At 38.5% G+C, this 25,921-nt stretch overlaps 1 protein-coding gene across 6 annotated transcripts in view; it reads left to right on the plus strand.

The window, feature by feature from the left end:
• Positions 1 to 25,921, plus strand: part of DLG2 (discs large MAGUK scaffold protein 2) — a 701,362-nt gene that overhangs the window by 242,549 nt on the left and 432,892 nt on the right. For all 6 annotated transcript variants that reach the window (XM_054382907.1, XM_054382932.1, XM_054382887.1 and 3 more), the window contains one exon: positions 22,532 to 22,585. In XM_054382907.1, coding sequence (XP_054238882.1) covers positions 22,532 to 22,585 — 54 coding nt within the window. The remainder of the gene's footprint in view (positions 1 to 22,531; positions 22,586 to 25,921) is intronic.

Here is a 25,921-nt window from a genome sequence, read left to right on the forward strand (position 1 = left end):
CCACATCTTCACGCTTTCAAGGATCTTAACCTTTGGAAACACTCAGCTAGTCATTCACTGAACACATGAATCATTGGACATTTTTTAAAAACCTAGTCTAGGGGATTTTTAGCAACTTTGCAAACATTTATGGGTTGCTATGATTATTATTGTAATTTTGAATCGTTATTGAACTCTTTAATGACTTTAAAGAAGTGAAATCCTACAGAAACCTGAGGAAGGACAATATCAGTGTGTCGCAATTTGATTTGGCTATACCACACCTTTTCTGTAATGTACCACATGTAGGTGTATTGTGTGTAATAACCAGTCATGATAATACTACAGTTGCCTCTGGGGCAGTTTCTAGCTTGCTGTAACTGTTTAGCACAAGGGCTAAACTGCCTGCTCCCCTAACACAAAAGTGAGAGGAAGAGTAATACACACAACTCAGGGCTGAGATAAAGAGATATGAGTTTAATGTAACGTAAGATAGCATAAGCACAATGCATAATTACCTTAGCTAATAGTCTAATTAGTCTAATTATACAATACATGATTACTATAGCTTAGCCTATTTGCAGAAGCGCAAGGCAATACACAGGGAAAAAACCAAAACCACGTAAAACAGAAAACCAAACCCATTAGCTACCTGACTCCCACTCTTTTCACCTCCATGTCTGCAGAAAAGAGCCAACACCCAAAAAAACCGGAACCCAGAAGCAGCAACGGGAGCAGGAAACCTCCCATGTTGCAGTCCGAACTTCAAGACCATAATACTTTGCTCCAGTTAGTGTTTTCATTTTTGAATCTGGCGTGACTGCAGCATGGTTTGAACAGCAGCAGCAGGTTCAACTCAATCCATGACACTTGCTCAGCCAGTGCAAGTATAGAAGTGGTAGTAATCTTCTGTGGACAAATCTGCAAAAATACTTCCTTTTGTAGTTCTTTTTTTCTTTGAGTTATCATGGTAGTATTCTCAATGGATTTTCTGGTTTTACTGAAATGCATTTAAGTCTATGTAGTCAGCACAAACTTGAAACTCACACATTCTCTTTAAAGAATTTCTGCTGAAAATTGAGGTTATTGACCCCTAGATTTTTTTGTTTGTTTGTTTGAAGCATTGGTTGTTGTCTGTCAGCTAAACCAGTCCATGAACCAAGAAATAAACTTGTTTTAATCATATAGAGACTTAAAAAAGGAATGAATCAGCTCTCCGTAGTGGATGAAAATGCAGAATTGCAGAAATACTTTGCTGAGTGGCCAAAACCTAAAAAGTTCTTCAGATTCATAATTCTTGGGTCCTTGTATCTTTTCATGGTAGCTCTTGTCCTGTCTAATCAAAAGGTTGCCTTTTGCTCATTTTATGTAATGCCCTTTTAAAACATGTTTTGGTACTGTGGAAATCTAGTACCTCTTTTCCTTCTTACCTTTGACACTGTCTTCTTTCTGAAAAGCCCCATTGTTCTACATTTTTTGTTGTTATTTTTTTCATACCTTACATGTATTTTCACATTTTTGAATGGCTGCCAAAATAGTAGTGGAATTACTGGGTTTACCTGTATGTTCTTTGTCTTATTTCCAGATGGAAGTCTTTTTTTCTTGTGGTTCACTTGCCAGGATTTGTCCTCAGGTGGTAATAACTTTAATGTACTTTCTGCCAGTTTCTATTTCATCATGTTGACTCTTGCACTTGAGGGTTCAACAAATCTGACAAAACAGCAAAATGCAAAAGGGAACAGAACTGCCACATCAGAAACATTTGGTGGCAGGAGGATAAGGGGTAAAGGAGCTTGGTTTTGTTTTTATTAATAGTAATAGCTATAATAAAACCACAAAGATGAAGGAAATTCTTTGCAGTCTGAAGTATTAGTTGGTGTTGAACAAACAACCAGAGACAGGAAAGGTGATCAAAGCAAAATTGATCCTATTTGTGTTTTCTCCAGATGTCATTACTGCCTGATGTCTTGACATTTCTTAGAGTGCCTCAGAAGGCATAGCTACATGATTCTTTTGTTCTCTGACACATTTGTGAGTTAGGTCCATGTTCATTTGATATCAGACTGGGAAGGCTGAAGCAGTGAGGTTAACACTTTGTGGATTGTAAATAAAACAGAAGGACAGCTTTGCATTTTCAACCCCTTTGTCATAGCTTAGTCCTATAGGCAACAGATAGACTGGACCAGTCTGTACTGTTTGTTGAAGTACTCTAATTTTTAGCTTATTTATGGTGGGTTTTGGCTAACCCATCTATGTGTTAAGATATCTGGAATCTCTTCTCCATTCGACTTTCAAGGGCCTTTTTTACTTGTGGCCACCATTGAGGTGTGCCATCCTTGCTGGGAGTCCAAGAATTCGTGGATCTGTAGGCCTGTGTGTGTTGATAGGATTTCCATCTTTTCAAGGTTAGCAGTTCTTCCTGTTACTGAAGAAAGCTTTGCACTGAGTAAGATCTTTGCTGTAGTGGATCAGTTTGCATCAACTCATTCAATCAGTCTATGAGAAATTTGAGCTAAAAGTAGGGCTGTACTCTTGGGTGAGGGCCATAGTGGTTTGGAGTTAACAAAGCAATTAGTCAGCCAGCACTACTTCTTCAAGTCTTTCTGTCAGTACAGGATGGTCAGTTCAGGAGTTTGAGATGACCTTGTTGCTGGGATGTGCAGAGCTGCACAATACAGTTTAAACAGTTCTTGTTTATATATTAGCACAGTTAGAAAAAGAGGGGAAAATACTAAAAATGTAAGAACAAAACAATGACAAAAAGTCATTTGAGATAGCTAAAACTTCTTAAACAATGTTTTTCTTCATGGGCATCTGAAAACCAGAAGTTCAATAAGAAGCCATGCCAACAGAGAGGAAAGTAGAAACTTAGTGCACCATGGGTCAGCATAGTGCTTAAAATGGTTCCCTAAACATTCTGAAACAGTTTATGTTAGTGGGATTTGGCATTACTGGCAATGTTTTGAATGCTGAAATCAACCCAAAAGTTAAGTATCCTGCTGAACTTGGACCAAAGTAGTAATGTATCCTGCAATTAGATTAATTTTTTGTTCATGCTATTGTTTTTTCCATCTCTATGTAAAACTAAAGGAAAAAAATCCTTTAAAATTCCATCTGATATATTAATTGCCAGGATTTAAAATAAATAAGTTTATATGTTTTCAAAGTTTAGTACATCAAACATGAAGAAAATGCTACTTCGTTGTTTATAATTTTTAATTTAGCTTGAATCTACACTAAGAGAGTTGTCAAATGAGAGGAAGAAAGAAAATTATATTTCTGTAGACATTCAGATTCAATTCACCAAAGGAGTTCCAAGGCCATGGAAGTCAGTTGTAATTGGTGCAGTGACTGATCAGTAACGACTGTAGCACTAGTGGGAACAGTTAGTGAAGTAGGATTTTAGTTGATCTGAAATACTGTAAAAGGCATTATTATTGCCCCTGACTATTGGATGCAGAGGTTCAGCTATCATCACAGTATCACAGTACATTAGAGGTTTGAAGGGACCTCAAGAGATCATTGAGTCCAACCACCCCAGCCAAAGCAGGATCACTCAGGGTAGTCTGCACAGGAATGCATCCAGGTGGGTTTGGAAAGTCTCCAGAGAAGGAGACTCCACAACCTCCCTGGGCAGCCTGTTCCAGTGCTCCATCACCCTCACTGTAAAGAAGTTTCTCCTCATGCTGAGGTGAAATCTTTTACGGTCAAGCTTGAACCTGTTGTTTCTTGTCTTACTAGTGCACACCACCAATAAGAGCTTGGCCCCCTCCACTTGACACCCACCTCTCAGATATTTATACACATCGATCAGATCCCCTCTCAGCCTTCTCTTCTCAAGACTAAACAGCCCCAGGGTTCTCAGTCTCTCTTCACAGGGGAGATGCACAAGTCCCTTAATCAACCTTGTGGCTCTCTGTTGGATTCTTTCCATCAGGTTTCTGTCTGTCTGTCTCATGATGCAAGAGTTTTGGGCTGGATCTTAGCTATTACTATACTATTCTTATTGAAAAGTCAAAAATAAGAACCACCAAAGACCTCGAGACTTAAACAGCATGTACATTTCTACAGCCATAAATAAACACACTTGTGTGTAAAACTGCATGGCTATATTGCTCTTATTCTTCTAATGTAGAAGTGAACTAGTTAACTCAATCCTTGTTTTTAATGTATAAGTTTGCAAACAACCCATGAGCAAAACTCCAATGAAGCTTTCTAGAAGCTATTCCCTTCTAAAATTTATTTTAATAATTAAACATTTTAATGTTTCGTAGGAAGGCTCTAATCCAGTTGGAGAGATGTAAAAGGGTGAGGTACACTTAAGTCTAACACTCTCTGATGCAGAGACACGGTGGGGTATTCCCAGCTGATCTGTTATATCAAGTTATAAAAAGGAATCTTGCTGGTTGAATTATTTAACATTTACTTGATTGATAGTAGTACTTGTTTTCATAGCAATAAATATGTATTATAAATGGCATTGCACATATAAGGCATACAGGAACCTCAAATACCATTTTCCTTCAAAACATAACAGTGTACCTGGGACAGTTTTGTCTTTGTGTATAAATTGTATGACCTTTTATTTGATGTAGTTGCATAGGCTTTTGTGATACTTTGATCTTTATTCATTATGAGTTCTATTTTCATGTTTTGTCATTATTGTCTGAGATATTACATACCTACAGTGGGTTTGGGTTTTTTTAGAGATACTTTAGGCTAGTTATTTTTAAACATGATAGAAAGTCTGCTAAAATGTGCTTTAATTGGAAGTATGGTAGATCAAGTTATGGTGAGTTGGACCCATCTGGCAGCCAAGCACCTGCACAATCTCTCACTCACTGTTCTGCAGCAAAGCTGGGTAGAAATTAGGAAGAGCAGGAATGTGAAAGTTCACGAGATGACATAAAAATAAGGAAGTTGCTCACCAACTACTGTCACAGGCAAACCAGGCTCCGCTTGGGGAATTTAACTTAATTTATTGCTAATTAACATAAACATTTAATTACTGAGTGGGGTATTGAGAAACAAAAATAGAGTTAGAGGAACAAAACCCCTCTCTTCCCACTTTCCAATGCTCAGCTTCACTCCAGACACCCCATTTTCATTGCTGCAGGTAGCTCTCAGTCTCTTTGATGAGGTGACAGGTGGTGCAGGAGGTTGGGGTTAGGATGCAGTGATTTGTCTCTGCTGCTGTTTTCTCCTTCCTTGTTTCCTCCTCACCAATGTGGGTCCACCATGCCCACAGTCACTCCGAGTCCTGGCTTCACCATGAGTTTAGCCATCAACTATGGTCTGTGGGGGAGTGCACCTTCTCTGCCGTGCTGCACTAGGCTTGTTGTTCCCGTATTCTCTCCTCCTTGGCATTTTCTGCTCTTTATTAAATACGTTTTTACAGAGCTGCCACCAGCATGGTTGATAGGCTCAGCTATTTCTATTGTGGTCTGTTTACATCTCTCAAATTCACAGGACAAGTTACTCTGCAAATTGAACTTTATTTTTTTATAACATTCAGAAATACGACAAACAAATAACTGCGCTGGAGCATGTGCAGAGGAAGGCAATGAAGCTGGCAAAGGGCCTGGAAAATAAATCTTATGAAGAGCAACTGAAGGAGCTCAGACTATTTGGAAAAAAGGAGGCTGAGGGGAGGCCTCATTGCTCTCTACAACTACCTGAAAGGACATTGTAGAGAGGCTGGTGCTGGTCTCTTCTCACAGGTAATTAGTGATAGAGCAAGAAGGAATGGCCTCAAGCTGTGACTGAGTAGGTTTAGACTGGACATTAGGAGAAACATTTTCACAGCAAGAGTTGTCAGGCATTGGAATGTGCTGCCCAGGGAGGTGGTTGAGTCACCAACCCTGGATGTGTTTAAAGGTTGTTTGGATGTGGTGCTTGGGAATATGGTTTAGGGGTGAACTTTATTTAGAGTAGGGTTATCAGTTGGACTTGGTGATCCTGAGGGTCTTTTGCAACCTGAATGTTTCTGTGATTCTGTAACCCTGCACCTTGCTATATTAAATACAGTTCTCATATTTCAGAATTTCCACTAAATTAACTTGATCATTTGGTCAGATAAGATATTTCCTGAAATTCACTTTGCAGGCATATTGTGTTGTAGTTAATATTGAAGTATTTTTGCAAGATTTAAATTAGCTGAGAATTTTCTCATTTATCAAAGCAACAGTAGGTGCAGGGGTGGAGGGGGAAAGCAGCTCAAGATCTCCCTTTCCTTATCTCCCCTCTGCAAAACTACACAATTTTTGTTACCAGGGTTTATTTTGGTCTTTATGGGAATTGATTTGCTCAGAAAAAAATCCCAACAGTTTTACCTTAGGCTGTTTATCTTATTTTTCTTTTGAAACATTTTGTATCAATTCTTTTTTAGAAACTGCTCATCAAAAATATTCTTATGCTACATTGTAAAAGGCTTTCATGCCAGCCAGTCACCGAGGGGAGCTGCTCTGGAGAGAAACTAGCCCACAGCAAAGCAGTAGATCTCAGTATGCAGAGGTTTTCCTGAGGTCTTCCTGACGTAGGGAAACTCCAGGGCAGTGGAGAGACCCCCCAATGCCAGCAGCTGTCACAGCAGAGGCTGAGGAGGCTTTGGCCTTTCAGGCCAATGGCAAGAAATTTAAACACTCTGTAGTGGATTCCCCATCTTTGGAGGTATTTAAAAGATGTGTAGATGTGGTGCTGAGGGACATGGTTCAGTGGTGCCTTGTCAGTGATGGGTTAATGGTTGGACATGATGATCTTCACAGAACCACAGAATTAACTAAGTTGGAAAAGACTTTCAAGATCAAGTGCAACCCATCACCCAACATCATCTAATCAACTAAACCATGGCACTAAGTGCCTCATCCAGTCTTTTTTTAAACATTTCCAAGGACTTGGACCATTTCCAAGTGGTGACTCCACCACTTCCCCGGGCAGCCCATTCCAATGGCCAATCACTCTTTCTGTGAAGATTTTTTTGCTAACATCCAGCCTAAACCTCCCTTGGCACAGCTTGAGACTGTGTCTTCTCGTTCTGTCACTGGTTGCCTGGGAGAAGAGACCAGCCCCCACCTTGCTGCAACCTCCTTCCACCCAAAACAATTCTAGCATTCTAAGTTGTTTTAAATAAAATATTTTGGTTTAAACCAGACAAAGGTTTAGGATTTTTGAATGTTTCTTCTTAATTTTCCCCTCCTCCCCCCTTTTTTTTTAATCATTATTAGTTGCTGAAGTTTACTGATTTTTCAAATATTTTCAGTCCTTCTGGCATTGTTTTTCAGTTAACTTTGACCATACATATTTGGAAGCCTAAACTGATACTAGTAGACAAAAAAACCCCAAAGTTTAATACAATGATAAAGACATAATATTAGATAAGACATAATGTTTCCTACCCTTGACCTTACTATTATGTAGTTTTCATACTCCCTCCTCTTGTCCCTTCTCCCTCTCCACAAATAATTACTTCCTACTTCCTTTTGAAAATCAGCTTTCATGAGAAGGTGAGGAATTTAGGAATATAAAGTTATTTTAAGTATTTCATCCTTCATACCTGGTATTTCTATTTCACCATGATTCCTCAGCTACTCTGACACTTGAATTTGCTTTAGAGCTTCTTTGGCAAAGGGTGACATCTTGTTCCAGAAAATCTGTGCAACGTCAGTCTTTGTGTGGGTTGTCTGAGCAGACAGTCTGTGTGCACACTATACTCTCCTCCCCAGAGAATGTCATCGCTAAAATCCTGACCTTACAGGCATCTTCAAGATTTCTGTGGTCTCTTTGCTATGAGTAAAACAAACATGTCTCTCCTCTGATGGATGAAAGTCCTGTCATTTATAACATGTATGATAACATCACCCATAAGTGCAGGGAAAATAAACCTGAATAGGTAAAGAGTTGTACAACATGCCTTTGAGAGAGATAAGAAACCATCCATCTCTCTCCTGTGATTGTTAGAATAGTTTTCCTGGATTTAGTCATATTAAACAAATCTTTGTAGGTTGATTATCATGTCAATTCTGTATTCAGTACCTTTCAAATTTTTCTTTTACTCATGAATGCCTGTGATTTTAAAGGGGTCTGAGAGTAACATGCTTACTGCATTGAAATATAAATACAGGGACATCTCCTGAGTTCCACTGAGGAAAGCCAGCTGTGAATAATGTAGTCCTAAGTCATGTAAAGAGATCATTTGAATTCACACACATGTATTTTCACTTCTGAATAGTGGAACAGCATCTAGTTAGACAGTTGAATGATTATCCCAAAGTGAAACAGCTGTCTCTGCTGTAATCTTGTCCTCCTATCATTCCAATGAGGCTTTTTGATTAACTTTTTATTCTTAAGATAGTAATTTGTACCAAGGATCTAATTAAGAACTTTATGTAACACAGCCAAAGTCCTCCTTTTGCAAGTCTGTCTCACCTCAGTCCTACTAATCTTGCAGCTTCCAGTATGGAGCATTCTGAAATGTCTGATATTTCAAGCTATCTCATCTGGTTGAAAACAATTTCAGCTATTGAGAATCGGGAACAAGATTCATTTGATTCTTTTGTCCCGGTAAGGAAAACTGTAGGGATGGTTTTAAAATTTAAATTCTGAGGGCTAGGCTTCTTCTGGGGAGGGGAGGAAATGGCTTGAACTGAACTTCTCTGATGATGAATGGGTGAGTGGGAAAGAACCTTTAATAAAAGCTGGTGATTTCTGGGGAGAAAATGCATAGTTCTCTATCTGGAGTTAAAAGATAGTGCCAACATTTCTATTTTATCATTACTTTAATGATAAAGAAGAGAAATATTACATATGAGTCTTATTTCAAGCAAATTGTATAGCTGTGTATTTATTAACTGTATTTAATAAGTTGAACATCTGGATATTACTGCTCATCAAATGGCATAGAATGTATGGAGTTGTGTAGAAAAGAAAGACGAGTTGACTACATTTACAGCAGTGTGTTACTAATTTTAAACATATTTTGCTTTCAAATATTTTGAGCAACATTTTACTTAGTGTCATGTGCACTGGAAATGTTTATTTTCCCTTATGCAGTAGCAGATGCAGAATGATGCTTTTGGCAGCTGGGTTAGTTAAGCTGGCAGTGTGCTGAAGAGGAAAGAAAAGAGTACCTTTGTTTCTTCTATGTATCTTTATTTCATGTGAAATAGAAATCTTACAGTACCTATCTTTAAATGAAAATGCAACATTGTTGTGCAGAAAAGACAAATACCTGAACTGTTGCATATATTACCAATAATCTGCAGAACTATTTAAGTGCTAACTATATCAGCTCAATATTGAGCTAGTAAATCAGCAAAATGAAGTGCCTTCTCTACCAGATGGGCTGATAGGAAAAGATGTTTGCACCCTCTTTTGTGTATGAGTACAGAGCTTATAGTACAATCAAAGAAGACATTTCAAAATGTGTCACAAAGCATACAGCAGCATGTGAAGGATGAGCTGACTTTAACTTTGAAATCTCTTGATTTCTCTGTGTAATGCTGCCCTAAAAACCCTGGTGCTTCCTGCACATTCTGTGTTCTTCTTGCTGTAATATTTTCTATGTCATTTTTCTACCATTTCTCTGAAGCACATGATGTTCCCATTTCTTGTCCTCCCAACCAAACATTTATTTAGTATCAGGGTCAGGTCTGCAGTGGGGGTTTTCTGTGTTAGTGCTCAGAATTGGTGCACCTGCCTGTGAAGTTGTTTAGCTTTTGGAAAGGACCGTCAGATTAGGTGTTAATTTTCCCCAGACGTCCTATGGCGAAAATCAAGATTTACAACAGGCTGAGAATGGTAAAAGTGATATTTCTGCCAGGTATCATATTTTAATGGGTGAGGGGGATATGCTGAAAATCTTTTCTGTGTCATTTGGAGGGTGGAATTGGTGCCTAGAAGACAGGGTAGGAGGAGACTGGATCTGTCCAAAGGGGTTCTTTGGTAAAGGCTGCCTCGTGTCTGAATGTCAATTGCATGAGATAGATGTTGAGTTGTCTTTTGAGGTTGAAGCACTGTTGTATAGCTGCAAGGCAAATTTGAGTTCCTAAAGCTGAATATTTTCTCGAATGCACACTTTGATACCTATATTCTACCTGCACCCTGCCTTAAGCAGTCAGCTGCATTTGTGTTATTAAATGCTATGCTTAGTCCTTTTCCAAGTATTCTCTCCTAGCACCTGATATAAAGTGCAAAACTTCCTCTGCTTTCTTTGTCATAAATGTTTTCTTTTTCCCTCATAACAGTAATCAAAGCTTATATTGGAAAAACTGAAAAACAAAATAGCATCATATCAGACAGACATCCAGGAGATTATTGCTGTTGTTGTTGGTATTATTATTATTTTTATTAGAGGTTTCCTTGACATTATGAACTGTTTAATATTCCAGTGTTTTGAAGGATCATGTTAATGCATGAAATGAAAGGTTGTTATGACATTTGAATTTCCCCTAATTGATTTGCAAACCCATCTTCTCCATCTTGGTAGATCAGTTCTGACAGTTTTTAGGCTTTATATCTCTGTGATTGTTACTTCATTGTCCAATACAATGACAGTGAGAGGTCATTGCTGTCACTGTGTACAAAAAAGGTTGTTTCATTTTGTGGGCTTCTAGTCATACTTGTTCACACACTAAATCCAGAGAGCACAGAATTCTCTTAGTCCTGTCCAGGTCACTGTACACAAATAGTAGCATCCCAGACTTTTGTATTTTACACAGCAGAAAGTATGTCCTGAAATCCATATCTAGAAGATATCCTATAAGAAGGATCATATTTCAAAGTGGTCCCTTGTGTTATTTTTGACAGCCGAGTCAGTAAAGGTGCTATGCTACTTGCTGCTAGATGTCACTGTTGAAACTGGCCCCCATCTATTTTAATTAAGATCATAAGTTTTAACTCAGTGTTTCTACATCCACTTCTAGTCAGAACAACACTATTTAGAAAAGACAGAATGCTAAAAGATAAAGTTGGAGAAATCAGCCAGGATGTGAGTACTGCCTAGAGTGGTTTGTCTTTTATACAGAGTTTCAGGCAATAAAGATTCTGTCTTCTATAGGGAGATTATGCTATAGTTTGAATTTACCACACAGTTGTATCAGTGTATAAAATCTGTTTGCCAGCCCTTGGCTGAAAAAATATTCCCATGTTAAAAGTAGCAAAACATTTTTTGAAAAACAGGCAAGTATAATTTTCCTCATACAAAGTGTTTCTCATCATCATGCATAACATCAAAGAAATTTGTTTTGACATTTCTTTCCTTTGCTTTTAGTTCAGCTTCTGAAGTCTGTCTGTCTTAGTATTGCTACACTTATTTATAACACTTCTGTAATTTTGTTGGGTTCACAAGGATGCTTTTTCCCTGATTATCTCTTGACAGGAATTACCTTCATTTTTTTCCAGGCCTGTGATTTTGATTTAAGCAAGGTGTGTTTTCAAGGTCCTGTACAAGTTCTTTGAAAGACACTGTACCCTCCAGCCATGTTGTTTGTACTTAGACTTAAAATGGCCCAGACCATTTACTTAAACAGTGGCATACTGTAGAGCTGTTTTTATGGCACTGTTACTACTCATCTCAAGCTCAATCCCTTTATATGGTTTCATCATTCTACATGTCTCTGATGCCATGTTGCTTTGATTTTGGTTTTGAAATTTTGGTAAATGCTATTTCTAAGAGTTTAAAGGTTGACAGCAATAGCATATTGACAGACTATATGTTAGGAGAAGAAGAGATGTCTTTGCTTCTCTGTGGAAAGCTCCTCTATGAACAATGATCAGTAGCTACTTTATGTGTTTGTTTTAATGCTATAACTTTCCTTATGGTTGCAGTACTGCTTCTGCTTTCTCTTTGTTGTTTCAACTACTCAGGTCAATATTTATTTTTAATACAGAATGCCTCGTTCTTCTACTTTCTTCTGCTGTTCCAGTCTCATCTCCAATATGTGATTTGTAGATATATCAGAAAATAGGATACGTTATTAAAAGATACTGAACAAATATCTGTTCTGCAATGCAATTTCAGAAGAATGGGTGTACTGCAGAGAAAGCAGACCCAACTTAATTAACTTTATTAATTTTTAAGTTAGGTATTGAGAAACAAAGTTGACAAGCAGTTAAACTAACACTTGGGGGAAAAGCCTCTTTGCAGGCTTGGCTTCACTCTAGACACCTCTTCTCCTCCTAACCACTGCAGGTCACCTCCAGTGAGGGGAAGGGTGGCACAGGAGGCTGAGGTTAGGGTGTGCTGGTTTCTCTCTACTGCTCCTTTTTCTCACTCTTGTCTTCAGTATTGCTCATTTCTTCTGCTCCCACCTGGGCCATGCACAGGCTGTGGTCCTTGTGGGTTTTCACCCACCCCACCATGAAGCACCACCAGAGCCTGTGCTTTCACAAAGATGCCACAAACAGCATTGGATTAGTTCAGAGGTGCCACTGGCTTTGCTGATTGGCTCAGCTGTATCTTGCAATGGGTCTGGGACTGAAACCAACTCTGGTATGGGAGCCTTGACCTCTCTTCACAAAAGCCACCCCTGCAGCCCCCTTCCCATTACCAAAACCCCACCGATTACAAGGTGGAAAGAAGGCAGGTATTACATGAACTTATGTTTCAGCAGGGCTCATTGCTTGAAAGAGGCACTTGAACATAGCTGATTAAGGAACAACAAAATACAGAGCCAGGAACCTAGACTGGGTTGTTTTTGGTCTGTGCAAATATTTTAGCTACGAGGGGAATAGGTTCTAAAAAACCCAAAATAAAATGGGATCTGTGTGTTCTTACCACCTATCCTAAATCAAGACTGCACCACCCTAAAGGGAACAGTGTCTGTTTGTCGGTAACAAGTGGATGGTGTTGCAGAGAGGACAGCCCTTGGGAAGCTTGGCAACCCATGATGTGCCTGCTGGCTGCTGCAATCTGTAAAACCATGGAAAAAAGCAACAGTTCTGGCATCTGCTGTCCTGCAAGTCACCCACAGAGAGAGAGGTCTCTCAGGCAGAAGGATGTCAATGAGAAAACTGAGATTAAAAATGGTTGGCAAGCCCTATAGTAAAATACCAAATATTTGTAATTTATGCAACAGCACATCTCCACAGAGAAATGCATTTTTATGCCAGGTGAGGCAAAACCTTGTAAAACATCTTACTTGTCCTGAGCCCTGGATAGCTTCAATTTACACACTGATGTTTCTTATCTTTTGAAATAGAGTACTGTGAGTGCAGTGGTCCTGCAGATTTAAGGTTTGGAACAAGCTGTTGGCAAGTGATATATTTTGAATTATTTTGTTGATTTTATTCATACATAGAAACTTTGTGTCTTGAAGGGAGGGACACTCTGGGACATCAGCTAAAACTTTTACAGAGGATGCTAGGTTAGAAATTTACTTCTAATGATGTAAAAATCAAAGCTCTCTTTACTCCAGCACAGAGCCATTTGAATGCAACTTATCTACATATATTCAAAATTAAGTTTAATTATTTAAGTACTTTCTAAATAGCTAAATATACATTCATCAAGTGAAAGCATTTGCCAAAATAGTTTCACTCCTCTATGTATTTAGCCAGAATCAATGAGTTAAGTTGATGCATTTTATGGACCAGAGCAACCCTCATTTCTTCTGGCAACTTCAGTGCTCAAAAAGGATCAATAGTAATTTTGCTGCTTCTGTTATACACGAGAATATTAGAACCTTTCTAAAACTCTGAAGATGATTTCATCTGTATTTCTTATTCTTTTCTTTCTGAAGAGTTTTAGCTCTAGTCTACAGGGTTTTAGCTGTAGCACCAGTAAATCTTGGTCTCTTCTGCTCTTGCCAAGCAGAGTTGAATGCTCTTTGGCAGTGATTCCATTATTTCTGGGCTGCTGTATACAATGCTTCATGTAATTGATTAGTTCTGAAAACAAGTGTTTCATTCTTTGAAATTTATGTTCTGATAAACAACTTTAACAGATACTGAATTCTGGTATTCTCCCTATTTATATTTAGCTTTACTTTGCCTTTTTTGGGGCTGGTTATGAAAGTCTTGACACAGGAATAAATGTTACACTCTACCTGCAGGTACTTCAGACTGTAAAAAGGTAACAGAAGAAAAATATTGAATAATTGCTTTGGTAACTTGGTGTTCCATGATTTTAAAAGTAAAAAGTCATGCTGTTGGCAATGCAGTCTTCACTTTTGAAGAGAAGGGATGGAAAGAATGGGTGTGGGTTTGCTTTGATTTTGTTTTCCTTTTTGTAGAAGTTTTATCTTTGTGCACATCAAGGCTGTATCATGCACTGTAGCATACAGCTGGGTGAAACAGGATACTTAAAAACTATTTTTTTTCCTAGTCTATGAGTCTACATGCATACATGTGTATCACAGAATGTATATGTTTATATGCATATAGTGGGTGTGCGCACTCTGTATATCTATCTCTCTCTATATAGAGAATCATAGAATCAGTCAGGGTTGGAAAGGACCACAAGGATCATCTAGTTCCAACCCCTCTGCCATGGGCAGGGACACCTCACACTAGAGCAGGCTGGCCAGAGCCTCATCCAGCCTGGCCTTATACACCTCCAGGGATGGGGCCTCAACTGCCTCCCTGGCAACCCATTCCAGGCTCTCACCACTCTCATGGGGAAGAAATTCTTTTGTTATGTCCAGCCTGAATCTACTCACTTCCAGCTTTGTTCCATTCCCCCTAGTCCTGTCACTGGTCACTACCCATATATGTATATATGAACTGTTTGAAGGGAAGAAGTCAGAGTTGCGCTCAATGGGACAGTGTCTACTTGGAGACCTGTACCTAGTGGAGTCCTTCAGGGGCTTGTACTGGGACTAGTACTGTTCAATACATCCATCAGTGATCTGGATGAGGGAACATAGTGCACTGTCAGCAAGTTTGCTGATGGCGCAAAACTGGGAGGAGTGGGTGATGCACCTGAAGGCTGTGCTGCCATTCAATGAGACCTCGACAGACTGGAGAGTTGGACAGGGAGAAATTTAATGAAATATAACAATTACAAATGTAGTGTCTTACATGGGGGAAAGAACACCTTCATCTACCAGTATGGGTTGGGGACTGACCAGTTGGAGAGCACCATAGAGGTAATGGACCTGGGGGTCCTGGTGGACAGAAGGATGACCATAAGCCAGCAATGTGCCCTTGTGGCCAAGAAGGCAAATGGATTAGAAAGAGTGTGGTTAGTAGGTTAAGAGAGGTTCTCTTCCCCCTCTACTCCACCCTGGTGAGGCCGCATCTGGAATATTGTGTCCGGTTCTAGGCCCTTCAGTTCAAGAAGGAAAGAGAACTGCTTGACAGAGTCCAGTACATAACCACAAAGATGATTAAGGGAGTGGAACATCTCCCTTACAAGGAAAAGCTGAGGGAGCTGGGTCTCTTTAACTTGTAGAAGAGGAGACTGAGGGATGACCTCATTAATGTTTTTAAATATGTGAAGGGTGTCAGGAGGATGGAGCCAAGCTCTTCCCAGTGATGTCCAATGATGGAACAAGGAGCAATGGGTGCAAGCTGGAGACATAGGAGCTTCCACATAAACATAAACTTTTCTGCTGGGAGGGTGAAAGAACATTGGAATGGGCTGCCCAGAGAGGTTGTGGAATCTTCTTCTCTGGAAACATGCAATTAAGATATAAACCAAATTTGTTTAATTGTTTCTAAATATTTTTGCTTAATATCACTTATATAAACATGCTGACTAAATGCATGAACGCTTTATATATCCTTCCAGGAGGAAAACCCAAAATAATATTGGGAAGAAACTTATTAGCTTAAATTTTTACTCTATTCAAGCATATCAGTGTTTTACCATTAGCTTCACTTATGCAGGGACTTCCACTTAGAAAGTTATGGATCTGTTAGATGTAGCAGAATGTCACTGAGCTGTTTAAAATGGAAGGTGCTACTTGTTTTGCTAACTTCATGGTATAAAAACAGGTAGCTGGGTTTTCAGTAGCATAACTCCATATTGTGTCTTTCCACTAATATTGACTGTAGTGGCAGGATTTTTTTTCAAATATTTTAATCTTTATAAAATTGTTATGAATTACATGAAATATTTTTAAATGTATGCATAGCAGATGTCAGAGTTGTGAAGATAATACACTTATAAAAAGACCATATGGAATATATTTCTATTTTTCTTCCCAGTTCTAAAGTTTCCACATCAAGGCTTGAGAACATACCAGAAAGTGGCATTGCCTGGATTGGTTCAAGTTGTTATTTCCTTAAGGGATGTATTTTGACATGGACTTTGAGAAAAGTTCTCAAGCATAGTGGAGATCAAATTGGAGATCTATGTAATGAATGTTTTGATCTATTCACTTCCAAAAGCCCATGAACACATGCTGCAGTAGTATATCTAAACCCAGGATTCAGGCCTAAACTTCTGCTCAGAGTTTGAGCAGTGGTGTAAAACACTTTGCATCAATTTGTGAGTCAGCAGAGATGTGGTAATAGGACCCCTGTGTAAGTCTAGTATAGCACTTGACATCCTAGAATGAGACAGATGGATCCACCCTGTCTAGTGATAGTGAGGTTATCACCTCAAAATTTAATGGGAAATAGCATTTAGGTGAATAATATCTTCACTGGAAATTCAAGTGTACCATAATTATCCCTCATTCTCTATAGAGCTTTTCCCTTTGACATTTCTGTGTCCTTCAGCGGACCTGAGATTGGGCAAAAACCTACTGTGTTGTTGAGCGCTGCTAATTCAAGTGGCTAACGGGCAGTGACACATAGAGGTGAAACTTCTAGAGTTGTAAAGCAGGTACTTTCTTGCCATTCCCTCTGGAAACACATGGATCCACAAAGAAACTTTAGGTTTTCCTTAGGTCTAAATTATTTTTTGTTTAAATGATGTCACTGCTAGTACAATTTTAAACAGGAAATTATTCCTACAGATTAAGTAAAAACCAGCACAAAACCCCAAGTACAAAAACAAGGCCACCTTCTTGGAGAGGCACTATTTACCTTTAAATTAAATGGCTTTATATAAGGTCACGTCATATGTGTAAGGGAAGGTCTCAGGGATTTCTTTAGGCATTTTTCTTCTATTCTTTACATCTGCAGCCTACAAGCAGAGCTGCTTTTGACTTCTGGTTTGTGTTTCTAAGTAGAGGTAGGATTGTTTGCTGACAAGTCATTCTTTAGGAGTTCAAAGAGGCTCCCTTACCCTTTATGTTTAATAACAAGCAAATGACTTTCTCTCTTCTTAGACTTACTGTTTGTAATTCAGTGATAATTACAACAAAGGTTGTGTGCGTTCTGTGATCCTGAGGCCTCATAGCATGCCAGAGAATTACTGTTTTGACATCTAAACTACCATTTAATCTTTCCTGCCATTGTGTGTCAGTGTAAATCTATTTCTTGCATTTGTAAAAAGAATCTTTTGAAAATATGAAATAAATTTAAACTAATTCAGAGTTACCTTCTTAATGCCTCAGTCTGACACATTGTATCTGTGAGATACAGCTTGCCCTGTTCATGTACAAATAGAAAGGCTCCTCTATTTAATGTTATTAAAAAGTGAAAATGCTAACATTTTGAAGTAAAATAAAACTGCAGCTGAATATTTGAGAGGATGGTTTAGAACTTAGAGCTGGCTACCTGGAAAGATCAAACCTTCTGATGTACAGTCCACAAGAGTCAGTTGCTGCAAAGGATGGTAATAAGCCGCTAACAACTGAAGTTACTTTTTTACTGGTAATACATACACTCTTGTACTGCTCTAAATTTCACCACTCATTTATTTTGAGTTTACTTAGATTTAATAATGTAGATAATGACAGTGATTCCTTAACAGGAAAACAAGCAATTGAGAATTCTGAGTCAATTTAAAATCACAGTTAAGAATAAGCGTAGGTGGATAGTTTCAAAATGATCACATACTTGTTTTAGTGGTTGCTGGTGAAGAAGTGATGTGCTGGGCTCACTATTTATAAAATAGCTACCATCTATCTATGCAAGTAGTTTCACAGCCTGGTGTTGAATACACCACTGCATAGTAGAAACTGTTAAAACGGGGAGTTGAGTTATGAATGCTCCAAAAAGAATTAAATTCAATACAGTATGGATGGTCTATAAAACTGTGAACACTCTAAATAAAACCAGTCAACCAGGATAATGATAGTGCTTGTGGTAGAAGGAAAGTTCATTTTGTCTGAGAGATATGACTCATGTCATACACTTGTAAAGAATTTGGTAACAGAGTAAATGTTCATGAACTAGACCATGTGCATATTTGTTCTCTTTCTACTGTCTTAAAGTGCTTCCACTGTATCTTGCTTTTAAGTTGTGCTTTTGATGGAAAAGCAACTAGCCTGTCTGACTTGCTGCAGGCAGAACAATCTCATATGTATTTGTGGAAGCAGTCTGTTGTGCTCAAGCCCTTTAAAAAGAAGGGGGGGGGGGGGGAATCTTCCTCCTTTTATTTTTTTTTCCCCAAAGCTATTCAAGTTTTGTCTCAGCTATGCCAATCTGTCACTGCAGCTGTCAGTGTGATGCCTTTTCTTCAAAGCGCAGATGCCTCAGCTGAAAGCACTGCTTCTAGTCAAGGGCAGGAAAAAAGGTCTGTGCAGGGAGCAGTAGTTATAAGGCTGACAGCTCACATGGTACATTGTAAGCATAAAATAATACTTGATGTATAGTTAAGGGTTAGGGCAGAAAGGAAAGTGCATGAGGAATGGGGAAAATAGGATCAGTCCACTCACTGCACTCACTAAAATTCCTCTTTCAGAGATTGGTTTGGATTTATTTTGCAGCTGCAGAACTGTGAATAAGTTCACAAAGGCCTCCTCCCATCTTTAAAATCTGATTGCTAAGCCTGTGAGCCCTTGGTATGCTACCTGACTTAAGAAAGGGCTATCTCTTTCATGAACTATTTACTACTGATGTGAATTCACCACAAGTTAGGAAATTAGATATACAAAATTTTAAAACTCCCAAACTCCCTACATACAGATTCTCTCTCTTAAAACTTAGACCAAATTAATTCAGTTTTACCAGAGTTGGTTTATATCTGGGAAAAGCTGGGTAAAGAACTATTAGATGTCTTGTTGAAGACTGTGGAGCAGACCAAAGGGCAGAGCTAGGAAAAAAAGTCATTATCTTTGTCTTCTAGAAAGCCATTTCTTCTTGTCACTCAGTCTCAAACTTTGATAGTTTATATATGTGTGGGCAAGTAGATTGTGGTAGATAAGAGGCAGTGCTGTCTCAAAGACAACATGGGAGGAAATTCTTGAGAGAACCTAGTTTTTTGTGTGTGTGTATTTGTTAATTTATGCATAATTGTACTTATTCTTGATGAGCCGATGGATTGCTATGATAGATTTGTCAGTGTCCTCTATAAGAAATGCACAGATATCTGGGTATCTTTTTTGAGACTTTGGTGAATCAGTGCATGTGACATGTTTTTAAGTCAGGATATAGGCACATCATCCTGGAAGGTAAAATCCTTCTGACTCCCTGTTGCTACTGATCTTCTCTTGACCTATCCCTTGAGTAATATCACTGTGATTACAGTACTACTTTGTTGCTATTCTGTGCTCCATGGCTAGCACTATATAGCTCTCTCCAGTGGTTGCAGACTGTCTTCTCAACTCTGCATGATTAGTCTCCTACTTTTCTTTAGAGTTTGAGCTACAAACAGGACACAACTAATAAAATCATCTTCATTTCCTGCACTTAACTGCAATGTTGTAGCTCAGGAGGTCACTGTGCTTCAAATTACTGTATGTCAGAAACACTGGTGCTATTAGTTGTGAGTGAATGGTTGCAGTCACTGGACCTATCTGAAACTATTGCTTCGTAAATTTTCTCATGCCCTTCTGTCTGATCAGGATGAATACCTCAGTAGCAGAAAAAGATCAGTTTGATATTCAAATTCTTCCAATCAGTAAAAAATGCAGTAAGCATTGTATTAAAACGAACCCCGAAACATAGTCTTGCTTGAAAGCCAATTCTTCACAGATGCTGTAGGAAGGCAAAGAAGGGGAGGATCAAACTATTTAAAAGGGCAACAAATGCTCAGACTTTTACTATGCAAGGGATGATGGGCCAAGTGAGAAACTGGGAGGTAGGATTAAGTAGGAAGTTGACAAATGGAAACATCCTGGTGAGTGCCCCCAGGAAGCTTGGTCAAGGCTCATGAAGAACAGAGAAAAGTGATTACAAAGAGGCAGGTCACTTTATGAAGGGTAAATTGTGCCTTGCCAACATGACAGCTTTCTGTAATGACTAGCTCTGAGCATGAGAGGAAACCAGTAGGTGTCATTTACTTTGATTTTAGCAAGACTTTCAGTGCAAATTCTCTGTCTTGTAGCCAAATAAGGGTGATTATGGACGAGTGGATGAATGGATAGATGTACTAGAAGATGAGTGGGACACCAGCTGGACCATTAGACCCAAATGGTAGTGGTCAACAATTCAAAGTCCAGTAACGGATACAAAGCTTTATCCTTCAGTGGGTTAGAAGCAATTGCTAATACTGGAATAGTCTGTACATGGCAGTGGTGGAATCACCGTCCCTACAGATATTTAAGCAGTGTGTGGACCAAGCACTTAGGGGCATGGTTTATTGTTGACCCTTCTATGCTGGGTAGAAGGTTGGACTATATCATCTTGAAGGTCTCTTCATTCTGTTATTCTGTAATATGAGAATGCTTTCAAAAAGGACTTTCAAAAGATGTTTGTTATTTTGAGAGATGCTGTTTTTTAAAGCAGTGGAAAAATGCTTTCATTCTGAAGATTGCAGACGTTGTTTACACTTGGTACTAGACCTTCTTCCAGTATGTAAAAATAAAAAGAAGATAAATTCTGTACAAGAAAAATAACGTTTTTCTTCCTGTAGCAAAGGTAGCAGTCCTTAAGTGTATGCAGCTAGGCCTTCATGTAAATAAAAATTGATTCTAAACCCTAAATCCTTTGTTTAACCTGTAGGGATAATACAGTTATAAACAATTCCATTTGCCTAAAGCTAAAAGTATAATCATATGGCCTTTAGCTTGTGTCTGTCACTTCAGGGTCCAGTGTTATGGGGCACAATGGGAATAAATGTATCATATCTTTTCAGATAATAAACATTTAAATATCAGACTATACCTTATTGTGATAATTGATACATGCCACGAAATGTATACATACTAAATTGTGCACATCTCATTTTAGTCTTTATTCACAGGATACATAGTTGTATAGAAATAATAACATTAATCATCAGGGGCTGTTATTCAGTCAAATACAATTAATTTCATCATAGAATTATCTTCCAATAATGCACCAGAATTGGGAAGAAACTGATATTCTGAAAGTATTTTAATTGTTGCACTAATGCTACATTCTTAACTTGGGTTATGTTACTTAGTGTTTGAAATCCTGCAATGAATATTTGACAACAGAAATACAGTCAGGGTTTTCAATAGTGCTACAGACACGCCTCTCATGCAAAGACCCTGCAGTCTGTACCAGTTTAAAGTACAGTCAGTCATTGGCTAATGCACAATATAGATAAATAGAGCTAATGAGCCACTATGCTAAGCATTAGTATGTTCATCAGCCCAATACAGTGCCTGAAGAGTTATTGCTGTCGAAGCAGACATTAGTCAGGCAGGGAAGGGGTGCCTTCCATCTCTTTGTACTGCCCTGAGTACATGTTGATCCTTCTCCTGAGTCCCTGAGCTATTTACAATTGCATCTCAGCAGTCCTACCTCTGTCTGACATTTTACTTATCGTATGTGGCTCCACTCAACACTTTCTCACAGCTCTGTAGTTTTCTCAAGAGGCCAAGGCAAGATTAGACAACTGGGTCAAATCAAAGCCCAGCCTTGGGTCACCACCACCGAATCCAAGCATTGGAAGGCATTTGGCTCTTTCAGGTGGTTGGAAACTAGCCTGGATATGGTTTTCATCAACAACTTCAAGATCAAGTTGGCCAGCTTTGCACATTCACAGATCTTTTCAAACTAATTGGGTTATGATCTTTTCCAACCTTAACGATTCTATGATGCAATGTCTCCAAGTGAACATAAAATGAGTGCACGTAAACCTTATAGAATATAGAGCTTTGACCTAAACGTCATAGTATTCATGCATATATGTGTACTACATACCTATATAATACTGATAAGTAGTGTAGAGTTAAACTATTGAGGCTTATCCTCTGTGAAGATCAGCTGATCATCTTGATTTTGTTCAAACAAGTGGATTTGTAAGGTGAGGAAAGCTGAAATCTTCATCCCCAAAATCACCTAACTGTAAAATGAATATATCAAGCGTCTTACAGTTCTTCTCAAATATCAATGACTAATTATGTATTCAGGATGTGATCCAAAGCCTAATGAAATTGAAAAGAAGGATCACAATGAATTGTGGCTTAAAGAATCAGAATCTATTTCTTTCACCCTTAATTGATAGAACTGTACCCAAAGCTGTTGTATGATGTGAATTCCACAAGAAGACAGGCTTTGAGATTTTAAATATATCATTATATGCTTTTCAATGTTAATTAACTTCAGATCTTAAAATTTTGTTTCTCTTATTTTTTCCTCCTTTCAGGCAAGCCCTGCCCCTATAATTGTCAACACAGACACTTTGGACACAATCCCTTATGTAAGTATTATTTCTTTTTACTAATATTTAGAATTTGCTTATTTTCCTACAATTTTTTTTCAGTATTGCATAGAAGTTCTAAACAATTCTTGCAATTACTCATGTTTTTTACAGTTATACAGCTACTTCTTTTTTAGAAGAAAAAATCAGAAATTATTATTGCACTAAGGTGAATGATAGCATACTATATACACATAATTTGTAGTTTAGACTTCAATACATAAGCTGCAACTTACTAAAACTAAGCTTTGGGAAAAAAAATAAAAGGAGCTATTTCATTAAAGCTTTTCTCCTTACCACTAACATAGGGTATGAATATTTCCTTTTAGAGAAGCATGCACCCTCTTAGCTTACTAAGAAGATACCTAGATGAAGATACCTTCATTTATCTGTTTATATTCCTTTTTCTACAAGCATTTGATATAATTGTCATTTTAGACTGTAAAACCAACTCTAATTGAAGATAAAGGACACAGTGAAAGACAAAGTGAATAAGTGATAATGAGAGTAACAAGCTGAAGTGATTGGAAGCACGAAAAGCAGAGTATGAAGCTAGCCAGCCAATATCTAATCTTTCTACTTCCATCCTCTTAGTTGTCTTCTCAAAGCTCCTAATTAATGTGTCTCATCTGTTGTGTTTTGTCCACATCTGTTTCTTATGATACCAGTGCATAAGCCTAATTTTTTATCCACCTACACCAATCATATTGCTAGGTCCTGTCTTTTAGAAGACTCTTGATGAGGAAGTTTAATAGGGCTTGTCCTGGCCAGCTTGTTTATTTCTGACAATTCATAAAACTTAGGAATTATTGTGCAGAACACACGTAAAGATCACAGATGAGTAATTTAGAAGAGTGACACTGCTGTAAAGCAGAAAAGAATTAAATTCCTTGTTGGGAATTTCAACCATCAGGAAGGGTGGAAAAGTTAAATAAAATTTCTCTGTCAATTTGCATTTAGATTTCTTAAAAGGCTTCTCATCATTTCTAGGTCTCAGTTTTCCTTCCTAACATCAGAACCATCTTTCTGTGGCCTCACTGTCAATAGCTCTGTCTTTTCTTCTCTTTTAATGAGACATTTTATACTTAGTTTTCTCTAGATCTACCAAGAGGGACATAGTGAGCCCCAGCACTCATTTCCAGTACTGGACTTGTGCCCAGGATACTCTGCAACTATGGTGGTAGAATTCCTAAATACAGAGGCAATTACACCAGTGACAAGATGTTCGATCAATAAGATTAATTCACATAAAAGTCTATCAATACTTACACACTTTTATACCACTTTTGTATTAGTGTTCCTTAAAAATAAAAAAAAGGACAAATTACCAAACACATTCAAGAGAAATACTGACAGTAGACTGAAAAGTGCCTGTGGGCTCTTTCAGTCTCCAACACATGATGTGAACTAGATAAATAAACAGAAGGTGCTTCTTGTAAAAGTAGAGAATTCTGTGAAAGGGCAAGGTGAAGCATACCTGCTGAGTCCAGGCCACCATAGTGCCCCACGGGACACGGGGTCTTTGCTTTACAAATAGGCATTTCTTTCTTATTAGTAGTTGTGTCCTTGAACATTCTCCCAAATGATACAGACAGACAAACAAACATATGGTCAGATGACCTCTTTCTCCAGCCTAATACTGCCTGTGTTTGCTTGTGTGTTTGCTTATGTGTGCATCCCCTCTTTCAGCCTTTCAGCTTACCAAAACAGGTTTAATGGACAGTATGTGGTAGGTTGACTGTGACCAATAGCCAAACACTTGTCATTCCTCTGTCCTGTGGGCCAGGGACAAAATAGAAGGCAGGCAAGAAGAGTTGAATATTGAGATAATGACAGTTAAATAGTAAAAGCAAAAGCTGCACATGCAAGCAAACTAAAATATGGAATTAATTTTCTACTTCCCAACAGCAGGAGATGTTTAGCCATTCCCTGGAAAGCTCTTTCATATGTAACAATTGCTTAGGAAGACAAATGCCACTGGGACATGGTTTTAGTGGGCATCATGATATCGATTGATGGTTGGACTTGATGGTCTTTTCCAACATTAATGATTCTATGAACGTTGCTACTTTCTCTTCCTTTCCCTGAGTTTTTATTGTTGAGTAGGATGTCATATAGTATGGAACAGCCCTTTGGTCAGTTGGAGTTTTCTGTCCTGACTGGGTCTCTTCCAAGCTGGTCCAGCTTGCTTTTGGGAGGAGGAAGGACAACATGTGAAACAGGGAAAGGCTTGATGCTGTGCAAGATGTTCAGCAATAGCCAAAACATTGGTCTGTTATCAGGATTGTTTCAGCCACAAATCCAAAGCATTTGTCCCATCCAAAGTGGTCCATCATATGGACCACTACGAAGAAAATAAACTCCATCCTAGCCAAACTCAATACAGCCTATAATACCCTGTGGATTCCATAACATAGCCTGGAACACTGTGGGATGTTAGTGGGATTTTACCTCTCTCTGAAATGCTTGGAAAGGCAGAGGAAGATCTTCCCAAACCCAATGAGCTAAGTATAATAATGCATCCATTAACATATCTTTTATTTTACAGGAGATGAAATTTAGCAGATATGCCCTAAAATATTTTTTCCAGATGGGTCAGTTCAGAGATAATAGAAAACTAGATTTAATTAACATTTTGAAACTTGAACATGAGTCAAACACCTGACTTTTCAGCACTGTCAGGACTTCCAAATGTGCCTGGAGGAAGACAGTTAAAGAGTGGTCAGGCATTGGAATGGGCTGCCCAGGGAGGTGGAAAGTCACCGACCCTGGATGTGTTTAAGGGTCATTTGGATATGGTGCTGTGGGATATGGTTTAAGGGTGAACTTTTTAGAATAGGGTTATCGGTTGGACATGGAGATCCTGAGGGTCTTTTCCAACCTGAATGTTTCTGTGATTCTGTGGTTTTGTAAATGCTTAGAGACATCTCTGGTGAATCTTTAGGTATCCCTGCTAGTTATTATAGCTTCTGAAAGGTATCATTCTGGTTTAGTTACCTCAAAAATACATCTAAACACTATAGGGACAAATTATTTTATGGTTCAGAGAATACAAGTTATGATATTTTCTTTCCAAAGCTAAAAGTAGCCCTGATGTATCACAAAATCACAGAATTTCAGGGGCTGGAAGGGACCTCGAAAGATCATCTAGTCCAACCCCCTGCCAGAGCAGGATCACCTACACCAGATTACACAAGAACGCATCCAGGCGAGTTTTGAATATCTCCAGAGAGGGAGACTCCACAACCCCCCAGGGCAGCCTGTTCCAGTGCTCCGTCACCCTCACAGTGAAAAAATTTTTCCTCATATTTACATGAAACTTCCTATGCCTCAACT

This window comes from Indicator indicator, chromosome 1, assembly GCF_027791375.1.
Source record: "Indicator indicator isolate 239-I01 chromosome 1, UM_Iind_1.1, whole genome shotgun sequence".
Lineage (NCBI taxonomy): Eukaryota > Metazoa > Chordata > Aves > Piciformes > Indicatoridae > Indicator > Indicator indicator.